General features: G+C 40.4%; 1 protein-coding gene across 4 annotated transcripts in view; it reads left to right on the forward strand.

Moving 5' to 3' along the window:
• Positions 1 to 23878, forward strand: part of LOC131106682 (adhesion G protein-coupled receptor A1) — a 149689-nt gene that overhangs the window by 115674 nt on the left and 10137 nt on the right. For all 4 annotated transcript variants that reach the window (XM_058055964.1, XM_058055972.1, XM_058055982.1 and 1 more), the window contains 3 exons: positions 7224 to 7351; positions 15176 to 15299; positions 22287 to 22432. In XM_058055964.1, the coding sequence (XP_057911947.1) occupies positions 7224 to 7351; positions 15176 to 15299; positions 22287 to 22432 (398 nt within the window). The remainder of the gene's footprint in view (positions 1 to 7223; positions 7352 to 15175; positions 15300 to 22286; positions 22433 to 23878) is intronic.

The following is a 23878-nucleotide window of genomic DNA, read 5'->3' on the forward strand; positions in this document are numbered from 1 at the left end:
TAAAATCTGAGTTTATTAGGAAATGAATCCTGATGATGGTTCCATACATGACCGCCCGGGATTTGAGAACCATGCAGTTGTTTCGTCCGCTGCTGAGCGCTTGCCAGGCAAGGTGACGATTCCGATTCCAAGCTTGACTTTATCTGAAAGCTGTGAGCTGAGTGACAGCTCCAAGGTGGCGCTGAATCATTGATGACCCACATTAATGGTGCATGGCCGTTTTTCAGACTGTTGTTAAGCCAGGACGTTCTGTCTCACCAATGTTCTGTCACACTCTGTTATCCTGTAGGCTGTGGGGAAGCCAGAGTGAGTTTGATTGCGCACTTAGGCTGGTTCCGTTCCAGTGTTCACGTGGCCACTCGAGGATGATAAAATACAGTGCCGGGCGGGAGCTGCTGTTGCCGAGAGGATTTTAATTTGTTTTCTTTGTTTCCCAATAATTATCTTCTGTTTTGTTTTGTCCGATATTGTCAGTAGTAGTATTACAACAGCGCAATTTGCATACTGCTGATGACATAATACACTGATTCTGCTATTTCATTGGGATCAATCGTACACAAAAGTTTATTCAATTTGAAAGAGCCTGGCTATTATTTGTTTGCAGCGTGAACAGATTGTGCGGTGCATTGTCAGAAGAGTCTGGAATAACACACACGGCCTGCAAGCACTCTGCTGTGTTTGTTCCATTTTGTTTTGCATGCCTGATAACCTTGCACCCACTGTGCCTGCGCGCTGAGATTATGGATGAGATCAAGTTTAATTGACTTTTATAATCTGATTTTGGCTAGGGGAGGGTAGATCACGGATTAAAGTTGTAGCCGCTACACAAGCAAGGGGATCAGGGGCTTGTTTAGCTGCTGAGGCCTAGGGGACGGCGGAGGCGTGTTTAGAGGTACATGCCAGTGCTAATCCAGAACAGGCTAAAGTCTATTGTAGTGAAATGGCTTTAATGAATTGTGCTGTCAAAAGCCTGGTTACGTTACGTTATTGTGGAGGCGCGGTAATGAAGTGGCCACCACGCAGTGATGTAATATGATTGCAGTTATAACATTAAGTGGCCTGGAGGAAACATTTCCTGGAGTTGGCTGTTCTTGTCCCCGGCTGACACGCTGAGAATGGCTCGGCAACAGAGGGCACTTGTTGTGGACACACTGTGAGCCGCGCCGATGTCCCATCAGTCATCATGACGGCGATGTCAACGAGGGGGATTTTACTGAGAGCTCAACATCTTTACTTTCTCCTCTTCACTTCCCTATACCCTTTTTATTTCATCCTCTAGCTTTGTAGCTTCTGGGCTTCTCTCAACCTTTGTTTGCCCATCGGAAGGTTTTTCTGAGAATGCATTCTTTTCCGAGCTTTGCTTCTTCGCATTAAAACAGCAGCTGTACGTGGCGCAGTACAACAATGCTGGCCATTGAGCAGCTGGAAGACTCCTAATGGAAAAACAGCTTGTTACGTTTGCTAAGCATCTAATTTAGTCGTTTAGGCAACACAAGTCATTATTTAGCTGATCTCAAACCGGTCTTCTCGACTTGTTTTATTTTACTTGTGGTTCTCCGCGGCCCATTGGTGATGTAGTAGATCACTAAGAGGATTTTTACACAGGACGTAAAAATGATTTGGGTACGCAGAGTTGAAGATGGATGTGAAAGTCCTGGATTGTTGTGGTGATAGGTGGTCTGCAGTCGTGAGGCCGATTGGATGAACTGACAAATTCACGTTGTAGAAGACGTACGGTCAGAAATTAACATTCAATTCAAAATCAGAATCGGAATCAGAAATTGAATCGCCTTAATTGTCACTGTATTGCATACAACGAAATTTGAGTGCAACTCCACGGTGCATTTTGTAGAAGGTAAAAATAAGAATAAGGAAAAGGATAAAAATAAAACAAGGAATAACAACATAAATATAAAAGTGGCAGGTGCTGTTCAAAATAAATGTAAATACGTATATGTACATCAAAAAACAATAACCTATACAGTAACAAAATGTAGAATTGCAGTCACAAAATGTGGAATTTCAGTAAACAAAATGTAGTATTGCACTTGGATGAATGAATCTTATTGCACAAAAGTCCAGTATTGCAGGTTTGAAGCATTATTGTACATAAAAGTGAGGTGTATGTATTAGTAGTGCAAAAATAAGTATGTTCATTTTTTATTGTTTTTGATTGTTTATTGCAGTGATGGCTTTGGGAAAGAATAATTCGATATCTCGAAGAAAAACATGATGTCAACTCAGGGAAGTTGACCAACATGAGACCTATTAGCATACTGCAAACTCTGGTCTGCTGTATAAGCCACTACTAACAGCACTTAATTCATCACCCATCAACTTAATACTCAAAATTTGTAAATGTAAATATACAAACATGTCCCAATATGACTTGAACATTTTTTAAAAGTCCCACAAGGCATTGTGTCTGAGCAACACATTGGAGCACTGCAATGACATCAGCTTCTCTCTTTTTTGCGGCGTTGGGTCCTCTGCCCTCCTCTGGTGGACATAAGCAGCATTGCAGCGTCATTTTGTATGCTGCCCACGCTCTCCTCTAATTAAACGAACATCTGAACCGAATTGCATTGTGGGAACACTTTAAAATGTTGGGTTTTTTGTCATGTAAAACTTTGATACATGTTTATATATTTCTGAGTTATAACGTTTGAGTGTCAGTTGCTGTGTGATGAGTTTAATGCCGTTTGTAAGATGAAATCGTGAGTCAGACTGTTAAATTGCGTAGTGACATCCTGCAATTTCAGACGAGCTGACAAGCTCATCGTGAGTTTGTTTATAGCTGACTGGTCCTCACGGACTTGTTTGCGCTGAAATATGCCATTTTTATCATGTGGCAGTTTGCAGCTTATATAGGAACAAATCCGTTTACTAAGTGCAGCTTATACACCTGAATTTAAAGTACACATTTTGACCCTCAAGCGCACTTAACTGCTGTCCAGGTTCAGTCCGCATGCGTAATTTGACCACTCACGCCATGTCCTTTTTCAGATCTGGATTTGCGATAAAAATGTATCATTAGTTACACTCCAATAACCGTCCCCTTCTGTCTTCAATTACCATCATTTGCTCACTACGAAAGAAGGATGCAACCTAAATAGCCAATGAGAGCTGCAATGCCACTGACTAGAAATCAAACTGAGATACATCCCGTTTCTCTCAACGTCATTCTTCTTCGCGAGCAGAAGCAACATTCCTGGTATTCCAAGTCATGTCGCACAGATCTGCTCTTCCTGTTCGCCGTTTTACCCACACTTGTGAACAAAGACTACAAGATACATGAGCTCCTTCACTCGGGGCAGCAGCTCACTCAGTCATTCACTCACTGACTGGAACGATTTTTCAAGCAGAGGAGGAAGTGGAGGTGCTTACACTCATCCCAACTGCTTCACACTTGGCTGCAAGCCGCTCGCTGCCTGTTGGAGGTCACAGTCTGCAGAACGCAGTCAATCACCTCTGGAGTCTGCAAAGCAAACACTCCGCTCTCCTGTTGATCTTTCAGATTGCATCGGTGAATATTTTATGCAGAATCCGCTCAAGAAAATAGAAAATAATTTCTTCAAAAATGAGCAAAACCCTCACCGTGTATTTACGGAACGGGTGACTAGTAAAATAAGCTCCAGTACGCCCGCATTAGATGCGCTAAGCATGATAGCATGCATTGGTGGGCCGTGTCAGATAACACTGTTGAAAAAGCGCTTCAGTGAGCTGAGACTCTGGGGGGGTCGGCCTACAGTACAACACAGACGACGGCTATGAGGCGGCTCCTGTGGCCCTCGGGGGCCTTGGGGCCCTCCTGCAAGAGCAGACTTATGTGGGCAAGTTTTTGGTGTGAGTGCTAAATTTCCGTTGGTGCATGTCGATGCTTGTTCATTATTTCAAGTACACCATTTTTAAAAGAAATCATCACAGTTTCATTCTCGTGCTGTGGGCATTTTTTTTTCTATGAACATGGTTTTATTCCATTGTAATTATAATTAACTAATTTTCTTGATCCTACTGTAACATCGCTCAGAGGGTAAATACAAACTTAATATTTGTTTGTAAGTCATTAATTAACAAACTGAAGCTGTTTAATGTGATGGACATATTTATGTAATGTACTGTCCTCTGGACAGTGGACAAGTGGTTTACACAGCTAGGAGACCTGTATGCTAGGTTTATATGAATATGAATGTGAGTGTGAATGGTTGTTTGTCTATATGTGCCTTGTGATTGGCTGGCGACCAGTACAGGGTGGACCTCGCCTCTCGTCTGAAGACAGTTGGGATAGGCTCCAGCATGCCCGCGACCCTGAAAATGAATGAATGAATGAATGCATTGTCATTGCGGATCGTCATAAGGATAAAACATGACAGTATTGTTCAGACCACTTCACAGTAGACCCCCAAATCATGTGTTGCAAAAAAAATGGGTTGCAGGCGCGTTATCATCACATTAGCATAATTGGCGTGGTGCATGTGCTTTATGGAGCCTCACAAAGTGGACAAAAAACATGAATAGCAAAACGGATACAGTTGTCTCTCGCAATATCGTAGTTCCATTATCGCCCCCTCCCTCCATTTTTTCAGAAATTACAAATAAATCATCACTGTTTCATAGATTATGGTCTATTCATGTATTCAAATACACGTGATATGTAGTACCCTGGAACGGCAGTAATGACATAAACCATTGCGACATTACCTTACATTACATTACCTAACACTGGATGAAGAAAACCTCTCCTATTCCACGGTGAAGTGGTAAATTTTTGGTTTGTAACATTTGGAATGAATAAATTAGAGGTAAATCAGGTTGTTCAAAAATGGGACGGTTCAGTTATATCCTCGTTCCCTCCACTCATTCACTGCCGTTGTGTCCCTGGGCAAGGCGCTTCACCTTGCCTCCAGCGCTGCGGACGCTGGTGCATGAATGGGAATGAATGTTTGGTTGTGATCGGAGAAGCCGTGGAGTACCGGGAGTTACCCACCATGCCTTGTGGTGTGTATTTGTTTGTGCGTAGGTGTTTATTTGCTTTCTGTCACATCTTGATTGAAGTGGGTGTTTGGGTAAATGGCCGCTTCCTTTGTGTTGTGCAAATGTGTATTTGCTAAGCTGATAGCTGCAAATGAATAGTGCTTCCTTAAACACGACAACGCTTGCTTCCGGGTAGCTTCTGTGCCTCTCAAGCTGAGTAGTTGTCTCAAACTGAAGTGACAAAGTTGCCAACACCGATTCCTCCTGCTGCGTCATTTTCTGGGTGGATTTAGAATCCACGCACCCATCCACTGTACGCAGTTGTAGCAATGCTGGATTCACAGACAGTCCCTGTTTAAAGCGCTAATGAAAAACACTAATTATTATGTGTTTCTGCGGCACAGCAATTTGTCATGTACAAGCAAAAAGAAGAACTATCAGTTGTTAAAAGTTGAAAATATGTAGCAAACCTTTGCTGTGATCAGTAACGCTTCAGGCAATACATTTCCTTGTCTTTGCCTTCCCCGGTTTGTCTGTGGGTCTCAGGGGTTGGCTATCCTCCGGCCTGTCAGCGCCCTATTTCTGGTCGGGATTGCCTCTCTGCGGACCCTTGCTGGTCTCCAGGAACGGGGCGGGGGGCAAATCTGTTTGGTATGTAAGGGATTTTCTATGAAAATATTACATTTAAAATTAAGAAATCTTACTTACTGCAGGAATGCAGTTATCACGTCAGGTCTGGTACCAGTCAATGAAAATAAACGAGGGATTACTGTTGAATTAAAAAGCATTGTATGAAACGCTTACAAAAATGACTATCGGACTATGTTGTTTGGGAAGTGGCCCGTGAAGGTTTTTTTGCAGACCCACTGGTGTGAACTGAAGCTGGAGTGTCATTGCATCTTCACATTTCCCACATGTCCTGTCCTAAAAACCTCTCACCTCAGTTCATACTCATTTGAAGGTCATGGAGGGCCCTCGTAAGCTCCCTCACGGGCTTATGAGCTCATGGGAGTCGTCGTGGCTGTATCAGTTGGAGTATAACGATGGAGTTAGATAATATTTACAGTACCTGTATGTGAAGCTCAATTTGTGGTCAGTGACAGTTGTTGTGGATGTGAATGTAAATTATTGTTTGTCTTAATGTGTCATGTTATTGGCTGATGACCAATCCATCCTGGATAAACCACAGCATTGGTTTCACATTGAACACTGAATAAAATGTCAACTCTGAAGATGATAAGGACTTAATGGCCTGTAAACAATACTTCTTGGAAAGGAACAAAAATGTGTCTTTTGCATTTTGAATTCCCTTTAAATGATGGAAGATTATTAAGCTAATGCTGTTTTTGTATTTTGCTGCTCTGGCCTAGTGGGTTAGCTAAATGCTCAAAACAAATATATAAACATACGTATATATTCCTTCATTCATTAATTTTCTACCGCTTATCCTCACGAGGGTCGCGGGGGTGCTGGAGCCTATCCCGAGAGGTGGGGTTAAACATATATACAGTAAACCTCGGATATATCGGACTCGGATATATCGGAAATTCGCTCACAACGGACAGATAAAAAAGAACCAATTTTTCTGTAATGCATTTCCAATAAAAATTCATTGCATATATCGGATTTTTTATAACAGATTTCGCCTATTTCGGACAAAATCTCCAGTCCCGTTCCAATGCATTTCCATGAAATTTCCCTCGCATATATCGGATGGCCGCATCGTGGCGCTCCGATTCGCCGAATCGTGACAGGCCGCTATACGACGTCATTTGCAGCGTTTGCAGCGTTGCCTGCGCGTCCAGGTACATTGGAAACATAGTCAAGGAAGTGCCTTTTTATAACGGATAAAATCCCATTTACGCATATACCGGATATAAATCCGATATATGCGTAAAACGGACATTTTCCGGTATACGCATATAACGGATTTCGCTTATATCGGACAAAACCAGTGGGAACAATTGAATCCGATATATCCGAGGTTTACTGTATATATATATATGTAATATATATAATATATAAACATAGCCAGTCAACAGACTACTTGGTCTTTTTTGCTGATTTTGACACCATTACAAAGCCTTGAAAAGCATCTGTACGGTATCCACTTGTCGACTGTACGCTATGGCTGTTCATATGTGAAGCTCATCATCTTTGTCCTTAGCTGGAAGCCCAATTCTCGCTATTATTTCTCATGCTACTGCTGACGTTCCTCTAATTGTCTTTTTGTTCTCTTTATTCCCCAGGATCTGAAGAAGGTGCTGTCTTTCCCCCCATACCCTGTGGAGTTTTTGCACCCGGTCGTGTATGCCTGCACGGCAGTCATGTTGCTCTGCCTCTTTGCTTCCATCATCACATATATCGTGCATCACAGGTAGGAAATATTTCTGTTCAATGTTGTATTGGCAGCCATGCAATTGACTGGCCTTCTTCAGTTCACTATTTAAGGTCGACCCGTTTAAGTAGCTTCTCTTAAATTTCCCATAAAAAAGACAATGGTGCAGTGCAGATGGGCTTCAGGGTTTTTTCGATATTATTATTACACTTATACATTCACCTTCTTGACACACACACACACTGACATAGCACAACTAGAGGTGTGCAACATCGACATGGAAAAAATACGAGGAGACACACAATGGATGCATTGTTCTTACTCAATGACTTCTACACAAGCTTAAGTTTCACTTTCTACAGGATTGTGCATGCTTTAATTCTGGGCTCTTCCTCGATCTTTATCATTTTTTAACAGAATCCATTCATTCATTCATTTTCTACCAGACAATTTGGAGTCGCCAGTTAACCTAGCATGTTTTTGGAATGTGGGACAAAACCGTAGTACCCGAAGAAAACCCACGCGTGTGCATAATGTGTAAAAATGGGGACTCCCCTAGAGGTACGTATGTTTTTGTTTATGTCAGCTAACTCTTCTGCTCCTGATTTTATTCTTACAAAAACATAGACCACATGGTGCTGACCCCATACGTCACATTGACTTGAAAATTCTCACACAAATGTGGTGTACACTTTCAGAGGACTGACAAGCATATGTCAGAAACATCTGAGCAATATTGCTTGGAAACATGGCTGCCATCCATCACCCAACCCCCCCCCCCCCCCCCCCCCCCCCCCAATATTAATGGCATCTCTATTTACCAACACTTTAGTTGTTTAGTATCACTCAGGCTGATTGACAGCCTCCGAGCTGTGAAGCACTAAACTGGGTGTTAAATGAGCAAAACGCAAGTGCGGCTGGCAGTTTTAGATTATTCATTGTAGAATTTCTTTTTCCCACACGTGATGCACTTGAACATATGCCTAAAAACAAATGCAAATATGTGCCAGGTATGTCAATAGGTGCTTGTCAATCGGTTATAGAATGATACATTATGCTTGTCACTGCCGTTTTTTCATAGCAAGTCAAATGCAAGATATTTTTATGCTGAATGAATGAATTTGACGGCCAAGATGGAAGATTACAGCCTTCAGACTTTCAGAGAAGGATAAGATGCATGTACTCCATATACAGATACGTAGGTAGAACATTATTATAAACCTTGTCAATAAATACAATTTACAATGATGTTAACTCCATATGAGAGCGACTCAACAGACCTGTTGAGTGTTACTTCCACCTGAAGCATGGTGCCTCACCTTATCTGTGCTTTCCCGATTAGTTTTTTATGCAAATATCCAATATGTTGTCATATTACATTCTATTTATATGAAGAAATAGCTTTGCAGCCAACTCTGCCTCCATTGCTCTTCTACCTTCTGTCACTGTTCCACATTCCCTGTGCCCCATTACCTATGTATTATAGAACTTATCATTGTGTTGGGAAGCAATGAAATTGTGTCGTGTTACTGTCAGTCGCCGCTTAATGGCTGAGCAGCTGGCGCAGGGTGATATAGAACAGTAGGGATGGCGGTAAAAATATACAACTCTACGGATCCTGAGTATTATTTCCAAAGATTCGGAATAAACCCGTCAAATGTAGTTTTACCAGTGTGTACTAACAACTGCTAAATGTTTTATTGATACTTGAAAAATATAGACCTTTCAGCTCTGTAGTATTGTCTCCTTGTGTCAACACGTCCTCCTCCTTCTGCTTCAACTTCTTTGCTTGTGAATTTCATGGTAATGGTAATGGTAATGGTAATGGTAATGGTAATGGTAATGGTTTTATTTCATTTGAACATGCATCAGATTCCAATTGAGTGCATCCCATAATCAGTTCCCAGTTCCACATGTCCAAAAGGAGTAGGAAGAAGCAAAGCTTATTCAATCCTACCCCTCCATCTGGTACTTTTACAATCAGTAACTGTTACATTTGTTCACTTCCTGCTTTCCATAATACAGTTTAAGGTTTTTTTTTTTTGAATGTTTAAATTTTGTAATTTTTTGTCCCGTACCAAAGTACGAGGTGATATGAGCATCCAATGCCATAATGGGTACCATAGTGCGTGTCAATATAGTGATATATATAGCACATCATGACTGGTTCAAGACTCTTCATCCTTGTATTTAGCAAACATCAACTGCTTGTATTGTTGTTAAAGAGGTGTGAACATGTTAGTAAAATATTGTGTTGTTGTTGGGTTTTTGGGCGGCACGGTGGTCTAGTGGTTAGCGCGCAGACCTCACAGCTAGGAGACCAGGGTTCAATTCCACCCTCGGGAGTTTGCATGTTCTCCCCGTGCATGCGTGGGTTTTCTCCGGGTACTCCGGTTTCCTCCCACATTCCAAAAACATGCTAGGTTATTTGGCGACTCCAAATTGTCCATAGGTATGAATGTGAGTGTGAATGGTTGTTTGTCTATATGTGCCCTGTGATTGGCTGGCGACCAGTCCAGGATGTCGGATGCCTCTCGCCCGAAGACAGCTGGGATAGGCTCCAGCACCCCTGCGACCCTCGTGAGGAAAAGCGGTAGAAAATGAATGAATGAATGTTGGGGGGTTTTTTTTGCACATTCTCTACTGGGTTATGACAATTTGTCCATAACGGTTTATTTATATATTCTAGTATTTAAATGACTATACAATTTCAACTTGGAACGATATCCATGCCAAGTGGTGACTACATCTAGGTAGTTTAATGATCAGGTAATTGTGAACTAGGTTCAAGACGGATCATCTAAGCCCTGTTGGAAAAGAGGATAGCTTCATTCATCCCGGCCTCTTTAGGGAGGAGATGTGCAGGGTTGCAGGTTAACGTGCTTGACCCAGTGAAACCATGTACACAGCCCATGAAAACCTCCTTCTCGGGAGCCGAGCAGCCAGCTTGATTTATGACCTCATTGCTGGATGCAGTTCAATACCTGGACTGTGGCAGAGGCCGCATCACCAGCAGCTCCTTCCCAGAGCACGTGAAGCTCAGCCACAATGCTTTACAACGCTTCATGTTTTACAGGTACCCCGTTTTGGAACATGGCCATTTCCAGGTTATATATTTGGGTTCTTTCCACTGAAACAACGCTTTTTATGGATGAAGCATAGAAAGCTGACACGGCTGACATGTTGACCATGTGTGACCTATTTATCCTATTATTTAACAGCTAGTTCCAACGTGGCGAAATGGGCTAAGTGCCTTGCCCTTGGCTAGTATATGACCCCGGGTTCTTTTTGACAAAACAATTATAAATACATATAGAACACATATGACGCTTCAATTGGGCTGGCGAACTGGAAACAATCCGCTTCCCCTTTTAGTTTATATTTAAAGCAGCAGAGTAGATTCCTGTGTGTTTATTGCACATGTACCACTCTGTCCCGTAGCATTAATAAGATGCCTCAGGACCGCCATCCTAAAGAAATGACCTAAATGTTATACACTGTCCTGCTAGCTTGGTATTACAGTAATACTAGTATAATTTCTTATTTATGATTGGGACAGAAAACCTGTTTATGACCTTCTGAAAATGGTTATAACATCATTAGAGCCATCTAGACATGAAATAACTCCCATATAGTCAGCTTTACATCCGTATTATGGGCGCCAAGTGACACGTGAAATTTGTGCATGTTTTTATACATGTTTGTGCTTGTGCGTGTCACGCAATGCGTGTCTTGCAACACAATCCCTAAAAGTTGCCCAGACGAGGACTAATCAGTGGGAGTTTCATTGATCGACCAATGAGCACACTATACTGACCATGTTGGAGCTATTTCATATTTCTAAAAAAAAAAAAAGAATATAAAGAAAAAGCAGCAGCTTGGGACCTCGTTGGTACCAGAGTAAACCTTGGGAAACCGGATGTGTGTCGCTCACGAGTGTAGCTGGTTACAATCGCTCATTGCCATTCATTTGAATGGTTTGCTACGCGTCGCCGATTAGTTTCACCAATTGCAGTCGTTTGTTGCCTCCCATGTGTGGCTCCTGTTACTCAGTATGAATATAAATCAACATAAATCAAAGAAAATAATCATAAATTACTAGAAATGAATAAATAGAAAATAATAACATAAATAATGCTGAATCCAAATTCTACCCCTTATCCTTCTCCTTGGTCTTCCTCAGATTCTTTTGTAAGAAAGTCCAGAATTTTGGCTTTTCCGTTTTGGGATTGCAGCTTTTTAATGACCCTGGAGAGAAGTCAGAGGGCTGACTTCACTTGGCTTAGTAACAGGAATAACCTACTAAGTAATTGACAATCCAATCATAATAAGAATAGTAGAATAGTAATCGTCGGCTGAAAACAAATATACAGTCATGGTTTTCATAAAAAGGGACAACGTTAGTTTCCATAAGTTGAATAATCTTTGCTAATATGATGTGTGGTTTCGTTGTTTGCATCTTTTAATTAACTCACATCCTGATCAGTTTGAAAACTAGATATCGGTTTTAGTCGGCTCGTTGTAACTCGGGACAACAAATAGTTCAAAACATGTGAAATATTTACCCAGAGTAGTTATCTAATAAAATTTTGAAAATCAATAATAATGCTAATTACTTACATTTATATGCTACTTTTGGCCTCCGCTCTGCCGCTGGAGTGTATCCGAGTAGAGTCCGCCAACACCTTCATTTCAAGTCTGGTCCTTGACCACACTTGGTTTCTAGGGCTGTCCACCCCTTGGCACTTCCCTCTTACCACTTGGTTTAAGGAGAATTGGGACACCACTTGATTCTCCTGAACGCACCAAACCTCGGGGTCAGGTAGATAAGGGCTAGTTTTAGTATTCAGCCTAAGATTCATACAAACATGTTCCAGACTTGTGGAGGACAGGAAGTCTGTGTTATTATGATGATGATAATTATATTATTATTATTATTGTACCTGTATTGAGATCATTCAAAACAGCAATAATGTCGAAATCAGTGTTTCTGTCTCTCACCGAACTTTACAGTATTTTACACGAGTGACCAGTCTACATATCGTTACAATATCTTTGTATACATCCTACTAATACTTTATATTTGTATTTCTTCATTTAGCCTGTTTAGCATGTTTATATTTGCAAATGATTTAGGAAACAATATATTCATTTATGTGGGAGGAAACCGGAGTCCCCGGAGAAACGGGGAGAACACGCAAACTCCACAGAAAGATGGAATTGAACTCAGGTCTCCTAGCTGTGTGGCCTGCGCGGTAACCACTCGATCGCCATGTAGCCCCGCAAAACATATGTATATGTATGTATTTGCTTAAATATGCATCCATTTTACTAATAACGGGCCATATTGAACCATTAAAAAGCATGATTTCATACATATTTGAAAAAGTGAGGATAAACGGTACACAAGATGGATGGATGGATGGATGGGTGGATGGGTGGAGGGGTGGATGGATGGATGGTTGTTGAGCTTTGGGAAGTGAAAATAGAGAAAAACCTTTATTTTCAATGAGTATAAATCCAATTGACATTATTATACTTTCATCAGATTCTTCAATAAGCAGCATAATAAAAGCAGGAGTGGAGTTGTATCAATAATTAGTCATCTGAATTTGTACAATCAGAGTTTATTATAGTAGTATTTATAGGTTTTATGTATGTGTTTAATACTGTTTGTTTGTGGTCATGTATAAATGTTTATTTTGATGAGGTAAAATAATAAAAAAAATAATATAAAACCCTCTCAGTGTGATACAGTGCAGCTCGATGCCACTGCAAATGATCCTGTAATAATGTTAACAAATTAAATAATCATTTACTGACTGTTAAGCAAAATTGTCTTTTATTGTCTTCGTCAAGCAGTATTTAATTTCTTTGGGATTAGATCTCATTAGATGTGCAGATGTGGCAAAGCACACGCTTGGGTGATTATTGATTAATTGATCATTAAGAATTGTCAATCATGTGGAACCATTGATCTGACATTCATTTTAACAAGCTCATGTTGCATGCATGTATGCATAATGGATTTTACTAGGTGGCAAACAGCTGGGGACATGCTTCATTTTGGTCCAATTACTTTGCTGTCTACATGGGATCATGGAAATTGATTTTTAGAAATTGAAAAAAAATGAAGATGAAGCCATTTGATTAGAAATGTGAATTCCGAAGCTGAAATGAAATGTATGTAGAATTAAAGTTGAAATATCCTTGAAATGTGTTGAAATCTACTCACTGGCTGAGGATTGAACCAGCCATTATCAGGTTGGTAGTCAAGCACGCTACAACCTGAGACACCGTGCACAGAATGGTACATAGGGCTCTAATTTTGTATACCTGGTGCACTTTGCAATTTTCATGAGAAGTGCCGCGGCGCACCGGCGCCTCCATCACACCCACTGCGCCAGGCTTAAAATGTTGCCTGTCTCGGCGCAGTTCAGTATACCAAATTGGCTGCGCATGGTGGTTTATTGGACCAAATCACCCCTGCGTGGGCTGTGCCACGCTCTGCCACCCTGTGCCACCTTGCGCTGCGCCACCAAATTAGAGCCCGTATTGTTAAATGTCAAAATCAATTACCATCAATAGGTTGCAACAAAGAAATTGTCCACTCATTTTCAATGGGAAAAATTTAGCAGAGTAAAAGTCGGAAAGTAAAAATACTGACTGTTTTTGGAATGTTTAAATATGTTGAACGATCACACAAGGACTGAGAATCAAACCTGCAACCATCGGGTTGGGCAACAACCACTCTACTTCCACTTCCTGATGTTCAAGTTATATTATTTTTTTTAAATGACAGAATTTGAAGTGTTGGAAGATAAAAATGCAGACGCAATGTTGAAATTTGAATTATTGCAGTGGAGCGGGGATTGAACCAGCAACTATTTGGTTGGGAAACAACCCAAACTCTCAACCTCCACATTGTTATTGTGCTCATATTTTTTACAAAAAACAGTATGTGGCTTCTTGTCTTCTTGCTACTATATAACAAGCACTTTTTCTCCACTTGTTTAAACCATTAAAGTAGAACTCTTTTTTTTTCCTAAGGATTTCTTGCCTGCATAAATGCAGTAAACCTGCTCATTAGCTTTCAGACTGTTGTTCGCTGATGTCGGGCTGAGTTGATGATCTCCAAGTCATTATGAGGTGGAGTCACTGAATTAGACCTGGGATATGTGTGTATTTTTTGCACCTGTGGTTTAATATTTACACACTTCATATTGTTGACAGAACAAGGACACCACAATTGCCGCAGCTGCTAAACCAGATATGGCGTTTTATTTTATGACATCCACATAGACCAGACAGATGACAATGAAAGGGTTTCTATTGACATGCGTTACGGAGAAATATGAAGGTTCTCCTGCACCGAGTCGGAATTTTCGGTGTGCTGAGAAAAGTATAAAATTACAATGTTTGATGAAAAAACACTCAAAGTGCAAAGTAAATGCATAAAACGGTTGGCAAATTATGACTGACTTGTGTTGAATGAGCTGTGTTTTTGTGCTAATATTGCCTATTTTTAAAATATGGCATTTTAAATTAAATTGTGCGCCACATTGCAATCCATGCCAGATGCCGTATGTAATTATAAATATTGAAAATTATGTATTGTTCCTCACTTCAAGCTCGTGGAAGTAAAGGTGAAAAGCTTTTTTATTACATACAATACAATACTACAGTAATTTTCGACCTTATTGATTGATGCGTATGCCTAAAATGTTGAATGACGGCTTTAAAAAACCTGTGGTTACGACACTGTTATTGTGTGTTAAGGTAAAAGTATTTGATTTGTTGCTTTTTGACAAAAAAAAGAGATTGCCTGTACCGACTTAAGTTTCTGTTTCTTTCTTTTGGCAGTGCAATCCGCATCAGTCGGAAGGGATGGCATATACTTCTCAACTTCTGCTTCCATACAGCTCTGACCTTCGCTGTGTTTGCCGGCGGCATCAATCGAATCAAATACCCCATCATCTGTCAAGCAGTAAGTGCAGTCCTTTTTTGTGTGCCTCCCTCACGAAGCTCGTCGGGAAAGTGATTAGGAGTGTCTATTGTGTTGTCAGCATTGGAAGCGGTCTGCAGGCCGACAGGGACCCGGCTTCACGTCACAGGATTATGAGAGTGGCATTATGAGATCCGATGACATTTATTTTATTAGGCGTTTTCGCCATGATGTTGGAGATCAGGCGTGCCCTCCAGAATTATTAGAGTTAGTGAGGTCAATTCATTTATTTTTGCTGTAGACCAAAAACATTACCGTATTTTCCGGACTATAAGTCGCACTTTTTTTTCATAGGTTGGCTGTTCCTGCGACTTATACTCCAGAGCGACTTATAAATGACCTTTATTGTTCATGTTTATTTTTTGTGTAGCTGAATTAGCATTGTGTTAGCATATCTTACACCTATTCAGCCTGTTCTCTATTCTTTTATTGTTAGAACTTGCCTTCCAAGATTACGTAATGTCTGTTTTGGTCAAGTAATGGTAATGGTAATGGTTTTATTTCATTTGAACATGCATCAGATTCCAATTGAGTGCATCCCATAATCAGTTCACAGTTCCACATGTCCAAAAGGAGTAGGAAGAAGCAAAGCTTATTAAATCCTACCCCTCCATCTGGTACTTTTACAATCAGTAACTGTTACATTTGTTCACTTCCTGCTTTCCATAATACAGTTTAAGGTTGTTTTTTTGTTGTTTTTTTTAGTAGTTTGTAAAATAAATTACCCGCAAAATTTTTTGACTTATACTCCAGTGCGACTTATGTATGTTTTTTTCTACCTAATTATGCATTTTTGGCCTTTGGACTTATAGTCCAGAAAATAAAGTATTAAACAAGGGAGCAACATTTCAGCCTTTATTTTACATATATTTGCATTAAATCGGATGCCCTGCTTAGAAGATAGCATCTTTTGTTTGAATCCACACATTTTTCATGTCAACAAAAGTATTGGAACTTGTGTCCTTTTGTTCCCCTGGTGTGTCCTATTACATTGCTCATTCCGTTCAGTAAATAACTGAATGTCCACGCTCAATTTCAGCTTGGGTAGGATAAGTTTTGCACGTGGAGACTGCATTCGGAGGTGAAGACAACATGACAACATGTCTATCGGTGACAAACAAGCAATTCTGAATCTTTGAAAAAAATGTAAACCTCTGCACACACATTGCTCACATTTACCACAACCATTTGGAATGTCCTGAAGAAGAATGAGGAAAAAAAACACTAGTGTACAAATAATGGACGTGGTAGACAAGTAGACACTTCATGACATAAAACATTCTCAGAGATGTAAAGAAAGACCCAAAATCAACTGTTAGTGACAACCACAACAACCTGCAGAGAGCAGCAGTGAAGGTCTAACTATCTCCTCTTCATAGAAGACTTCATGAACAAAAGTACAATGGAGGATTCAAACCACTCATTAACAAGAAGAATAGGAAGGCTTGGGAGTGTGTCTAAAAGCGGATGAAAAAGGCAAGGATGTTGGAGATCCAGGCTTTCAGACCACCCCCACTGGCCAGGAGGACGTCTATGATGGGATGAAAACAATGTAAACCAGCCTTTGACTAACAGGAGCCAGAGCTTGGAGACCTTCTTACATTGTCCTGTTTTTGAACACTTGACCTTTTTGTGGAATACGTAAACCAGAGGTGTTCAAACTGAGGGCCACATACTGAAAAAATGATCCATCAATATCATCATATTAGAAAAAGTGATCAATAATTCCATATGCTAGCTTGCAAGGGTTACTTCGATATTTTGTAAATCAACACATGTAGATAGAGTATGCTAAGATGTATATTTAATGATAAAAACTGTATGTAAAAATGTGTATTATTAGTATGAAATTTGGTCTTTGCTCCATTATTTTCCACCTATTTTGCTTAATTTTAGTTTTATTTATCAAGTATGTCAACTTTCTTCTTCAATAACCATTTTTCTCTTTGTAATATTCTGACTTTATTCTCATAATATTATGACTTTATTTCTCACATTATAACTTTTCCCAACCTAATTTGACAAAAATGACAATTTTCCTATGTTTTCTTTCTGATAAAGTTACTACTTTAAAAATATATTTATATTTTATATAAATATTTACAAAAATTCCTCATGTTACATAAAATTTTGACTTTATTCTTTTTAACTAAATGTTTCCATTTTTGTTGTTGGTTGTTTTTTTTTGGGGGGGGGGGGGTTAAATTATACTTTTAGAATGTTCTCCGGGCTAAAAAAAAAAAACCAGCCTCAAATGGCCCCCGGGCCACACTTTAGGCACCCCTGACGTTTTTAATGAAAGCAGTGTTCAGTGTAGACTTCATGAACAGGGCTGCAAGCTGGAATTATTAACGCTGTGCTTCAGGTAACAGGGAACATGTACCTGTGTTGTTGTGCTTTCCTGAAAAGGAATATCTCTACCAGTGTTTTCCAAAGTGCGGCCTGGGGCCTCGTTACTACCTATGTGTTTCCGAAGGTGTTTAACCTTGCTGATACCGGATTGACGCGTATTGACCGGTCAAGTAGAAGCTGTATGCTTCTATTATATGTATTATATGGCTGTTAATAAATATCGGTTGAGTTTTTCCGCAGTGGCCCAACCAGACACCTTGCATATTTTCTTCGTATAGTGCATCGTATCATGCTGGTTATTCTGATAAATCGAATACCTGTCGTAAAGGGAAACCACATGGCTCAGCCTTGGAAGACACCCAAACTGCCTTGTCATCAATTTGTGTGAATGAAGTAACATTCATGCACTTAGAGTAGCTTGAAGCGGAAATGGTTTTGCTCCATTTACGGTGAATGGTGAAACAAGGCTCTTACTGTTGGCAGCTTATTTATTTTGTTGCTCTCTAAAGCTGCAAGATAGACATGCAATGAACACAACCGCCACAACCGCAACCACAAAAATAAGCACTATTTAATGCGTACGTCTTCAAAGATTATTATACCTTTTTTTTTTGTTACTAAAAACGGTTCATTTATCCACCGTAGTAACTCCATTTTCACTGTTAATTTTTTATAACGGATAAAATCCCATTTACGCATATACCGGATATAAATCCGATATATGCGTAAAACGGACATTTTCCGGTATACGCATATAACGGATTTCGCTTATATCGGACAAAACCAGTGGGAACAATTGAATCCGATATATACGAGGTTTACTGTATTATGGATTTTCTTCTTGTAATACTACTGCTATTTTTTTGTTTTTGCTACTTTTGATTTTTTTTAGTTTTCTTGAATTTTCATTCTTCCATCAACATGCTATCAATGTGATGTCTTCAAGGTCCAAGGACACCTCCGTCTGCATTTGTATCTGTGTAACACAAATCACTGGTTTGCCACACTGTGTAATATCCTGTTGTCTCGTACTAAGCACAGAGGCTGTAGCCAGTCTTTCTTTGTTTTTGTTTTATTTTGTTGTTTATCTCATTTTGGCCTTCAACCAAATTTGGATTACACATTGAGGGGATGGTTCAGTGGGTGTGATCAAAGTCAAATAACCCATTAAGAAGCTGATAACTCCAGCTATGAATATGACCTACATCCAAGTGATGGCTTAAAGTTGCTATAAAGAGAATCTCATCATTAAAGTGCTGCCATGAAATTAGATTTGACTGCTGAAGAAAACACCGAGACGCATTACAGCATCTGCAATGACTGGTTTATTGCTGCCGTTGGGTGTTGTGTAAGTGGAAGAAATGTTCATCACAATACCCATGTATCTGTATTATACAGGTGTACTGTATCGGTAGGTTTACATTAAAATGAATGAACCCCCCAGACAGGGAGTTACCCACCGATATGCGTGTTACTAAACACATGGGCTCCGTAATTTGGGGAATGTGTTGGCCATGGCCAGATTGTACAGCAGGAGAAGCCGCTCGCAACGGCTGGGTCAATGGCTGAGGCATCCATGCTATCCCGCCGGGAGAACAGCCCTAGAAGGACGTCGCCCGCTGTGGGAGCAGCCGCTGCCTTGGTCGGCCAATGTACTTTTAAACTCCCAACGCTCTCACTCCTGCCTTGCTTTACCCTTGCAAGCAACCAGCTTTTTCTGCGTGAACGCCAAAAATAATTTGCATCCCAGTTTTTTTCCTAGGGCTTTGCGTGCTGTAAATGGCAAATACATATGTTTAGTTGTTGGTTGTTTTGCATCCTTTGTTGGCATACATATTACTTTGCTGTGGGATGTTTTAGCACTTTAAGACACCGTGAGTAAGAATGGTAGGTGGGCTATTAACCCGCCTACGATTTCAATGAACCTGGTGAGTTCATTATTTTTACATAATGTTTACATAGGGTTTGATATCCTTTACAGCAACACAGTGTTAACTGCATTTTGCTGCAATCTCCGCAAATGCAATGTTAATGCTACATGCTCTACTCTTATAAAAGGGATATCTGAATACCGATATCAACCGACATCATGCCGATAATTATCATGAGTGATACTGTTGCCATTTGAGTTTTTTTGTGAGTGCTTTAGCGTCAAAATAGGTCTTTCCCATGACGTCCATTGTTAGCTAGCTCATATTAACTCGTTTTCTTGTACTGGAATGCGCAGAAAAGGGACTTGTTTCACGTGAGGATTGTGAATGATGGGCAGAATTTCCAAAAAAGTGCAGTTCCCCTTTAATACCACTATGATCACATCACAAATAATAAAAATAATGTACAAAAATGCAACATAACAGTGCATGTCATTAAAGACTCGGGGATGGACACCATAAAGCAAGTCAATATTTCCTAAATTAAAGTTTTGTTCTGTACTTTTTTGACCGTTGCTTAATTACTACACTAATGTGCTACCCAAAATAGAATTTTAAAAAGCAGCACTTCATAATAAAAATCTGATTCCTTTTCTTCTGCTTTTGTAATATCACCCGTGTTGGAAAACCAAATTGCCTGAAAGTTCAAAAAATGATTGCATCAATGCACGAGTTGGGTCTAAAATAGGAAAAGCGGTCAAAAAGGTCAGTAAACAAGTCATTAAAAATCTCTAACTGTGTGCGTAGTGAGCCTGCATTTGCCAGCCCGGTGCTCTTTAATGGGAAGAACATTAATTAGATTCCAGTTGGCTGTTTCCAGCTCATCCTTTGTTGACTGTGTGATCAATGTGCTGTTCACTGATGCGGCCACTGCCTGAAATATTTCATACGTATTTACCCAAGGTAGCGTGCTAACAATGCCTTTTACTCACATCAAATGAGAATAGTATAATGTCTCGAATGTGAGTTTGGCAGGCTCGGGAATAGATAATTGCTGTCTTTATTGATCATATGTCAATAATATCTTGCGTGCAGTGTATTAATCGTACTATTTTTGTTTTGCTTTGTGGTTATCAGTTTTTCTATTTGTGACTGTTGTACACTATTATGAATATTTTGGTCAAACAAAATTAAAAACAAAAGTTATTTGGAATTGTTTATACTTGGCAGCTTCATCCTTTTTGACTGAGTGATCCGTTCCCACCACGTCCGACACTGTGTGGACCCAAATTTTTTCAACTTACCAAAAAAATGACCTACCTTCAAAGAAAGAGGGCTTCTGAAAAAAAAAGAACAGGGGGATCATATGGGTGGACGCCAAATGGCGGCCTTCCTGCCCTCTCCGGGAAGCAATCGTACCCACATCTAAAAAGGTTTGGGTGACCATCAACCAACACTTGAGCCGGATGAGCAGGAGGTATCTCCAGATGGCTGAGGGGTGTAGGAGGCAACTGGCTTAAGGAGGAATACATGGAACGCAGGATGAAACCTGAAGGATTGTCAAAGTTGGAGCTGGACAGAACATAAGTTAATAACACGTTCCACCATATAAGGACCGCGAAACCTGGGTTGAAGATTCTTAGAGACCGTGTTGAGAGGAAGGTCACGGGAAGACAGCCATACCTTTTGTCCAGGCTCGTAGTTTGGAGCAGCCGAGCGATGATGCTGACTGGCCAATGGATCAAGCTGGGAAAGCACAACCCTTGCATTGCAGTGAGGGAAAAGCCGGGGGGAAAACCTGATGACAGTTATGGGAATACTCAATCTAAGGTAGGTTCACAGACCATGAAGCAGGCTGCTGGTGGCAGTCTGGCCGTCGGACTGGGGATGATAGCCGGATGATAACCTGGGAGAGGCTCCCAGGGCCTTGCAGAAGGCCTTCTAAACCTTACAAAGAAGCACTGTGGCCCCGTCTAAGACCGAATCGAAGGGAATTCCATGCAACCGGAAGACTTTAGTCTTGAGACCGAATCCAACGCCACACCAGCTACTTTCTGCTCTCCATCCCCAGCTCAAGGACACATCCAATTAGCAGCGGAACTCATGTACACTAGCATTCGTCCCCTGGCCAAGAAGACAGCAGATCATTCATTTGATGGAGGATCTCAGTTTGCCATTACAGACAGATTAAATTAATTGGGTAGCAAAAAAAAAACTAAGTGCCTTTTCATATTTCCCCATCATCGTCCCTCCTCTCTTCTTTTATAAATCTCATCTGTCTTTCCGAACTGCCAAAGGCCTCTGATAAAGTTAGATAAATACTGCCATTGGAATGTGATTTATGAATATTCAAACGAGAGGGAGTGCAGGTACGCATTAGCAGTGCAGTCTTCTCGCACTATGGTTTTCAATGTGACTATCATTTCTATTCAAATTATTATTCAGGCTGCACCGCTGATGTCCTCAAGCTCAACTGATGAGGATCTGCTCTGTATCCAAATATAAAACTGCACCAAAATGCTTGCACCAACCTTGACTGCTTCTGTGGCACCTCCTTAACCCACCATACCATTCTCGCACTTAATGAAGGACACAGAACATTCTGTTCTGGAAGGAAAACAGTCATGGAGAAGCTCTTGGTGTGACGCTGACATTTCTGACAGGAGCTCATCATTTACTCTTTGAGTCAGACCAGTCAAGTCGGTGATTGCAGTGATTATATTTGCCATGTTTCACCCCATTTCAGGTCGGGGTGGTGCTGCACTACTCGTCTTTGGCAACCATGCTGTGGCTGGGGGTGACTGCCAGGAACATTTACAAGCAGGTGACAAAGAAGCCCCCACAGAGCCAAGATGGCGACCCACCGCGGCCCCCTAAACAACCACTGTTGAGGTAAACTGTTTTATTTTTAATTGTACCAATTTTATTCTACAACATGCATTACACACAATAGGGAGCCATGCCACACCCATAGAAGGATGCACAGGAGGATGTACCTCTGGAGGGAGAGTCAACAATGTGTTTGACGCACTCAAACAGTCAGACCTCACAAACTCTTAACACGACACAAAACCTCCAGGCCTGTCGAGAGTAGTTTACAACAACCTCATATGAAATCAACAATAATGATAATGTAGCTGTTATGAAGTTATGAGCAATTTCTGTGTTTTCCGACTGTTGGTGAAGCTTTGACTGTGCCAGGCTGAGCATTTGTGTGTGTGTGTGTGTGTGTGTGCGGCGTTGTATGTGTGGAGACAGCTGCTGATATTTTTTTGCTGTGGGTGCATATAAAAGCAAACAGAGCTCTGGCATTGGAATTGGATCAATGTCGGCAGATTTCCAAATTCAGGAATCTGGTCGGATGTGAAACAAAGTTTACTTTAAAGACCTTGAAGGTACAAGTGGAATGAATAATGGATACTGAATATGAATAAGACATCAATCAAATCAATGAAGGCTCCATCATCCACTGTCAGACATCGCCCTACTCATGTATCTGCCACCATATGTGTCCAGGCTGCTCAGGTGATCTCTCTAACGATAGTCACCTTTACACTCGTATTACCCAATATAGTAGAAACAGGAAGTGATGTCAGCAGTTCAGAGTGGCGTTTTATCTTGGCATGGGATACAACCACAACAGTAGCCCATGTTTTCATTAGGGATTTTTATTTGAGATTATTGTGCCTGTAGTGAGATCATAAATAAGAATAAAGTTATATTCATGAGAAAATAACTTTATGCTACAGTTGATTCATTAATATAATTGAGGAAAAAATGGAACTGAAGTTGAGAAATTTGAACTATGTTGTAGCGAGGGACGATTGTAGACTTGTATACTAGATTTGGGAAGGGAAATTAAAAAAACATACATTATTTCCACTGAGGTTAAATTCAATTTTGGGAAATGAAGCCATGAAATTCAAATCACAAAGTGGTGAGGGATTACTGTATTTAAGGTAAATAGCTTAACAACTGTTTAAAACGAGAACGAAAACCTGCAAAATGAATCAGTAAAAATGTAGCGTACAGCCAGGAGCTTTACCACAAATATAAATGTTTTGCTAAATATGAGGATGAAGAGTCTTGAACCGGTCATGATGTACTATATACATATATCACTATATTGACACTTACTATGGTACCCATTATGTCATTGTATGGTCACCTCCTACTTCGGTACGAGACAAAAAATTACAAAATAAAAATAAAAAAATAAAAAAAAACCTTAAAGTGTATTATGGAAAGCAGGAAGTGAACAAATGTAACAGTTACTGATTGTAAAAGTACTACAAATTTCTACAATACCACACATTTGCATTTGAAACATTTCCAGAA

Source organism: Doryrhamphus excisus, chromosome 2, assembly GCF_030265055.1.
Source record: "Doryrhamphus excisus isolate RoL2022-K1 chromosome 2, RoL_Dexc_1.0, whole genome shotgun sequence".
Taxonomy (NCBI): domain Eukaryota; kingdom Metazoa; phylum Chordata; class Actinopteri; order Syngnathiformes; family Syngnathidae; genus Doryrhamphus; species Doryrhamphus excisus.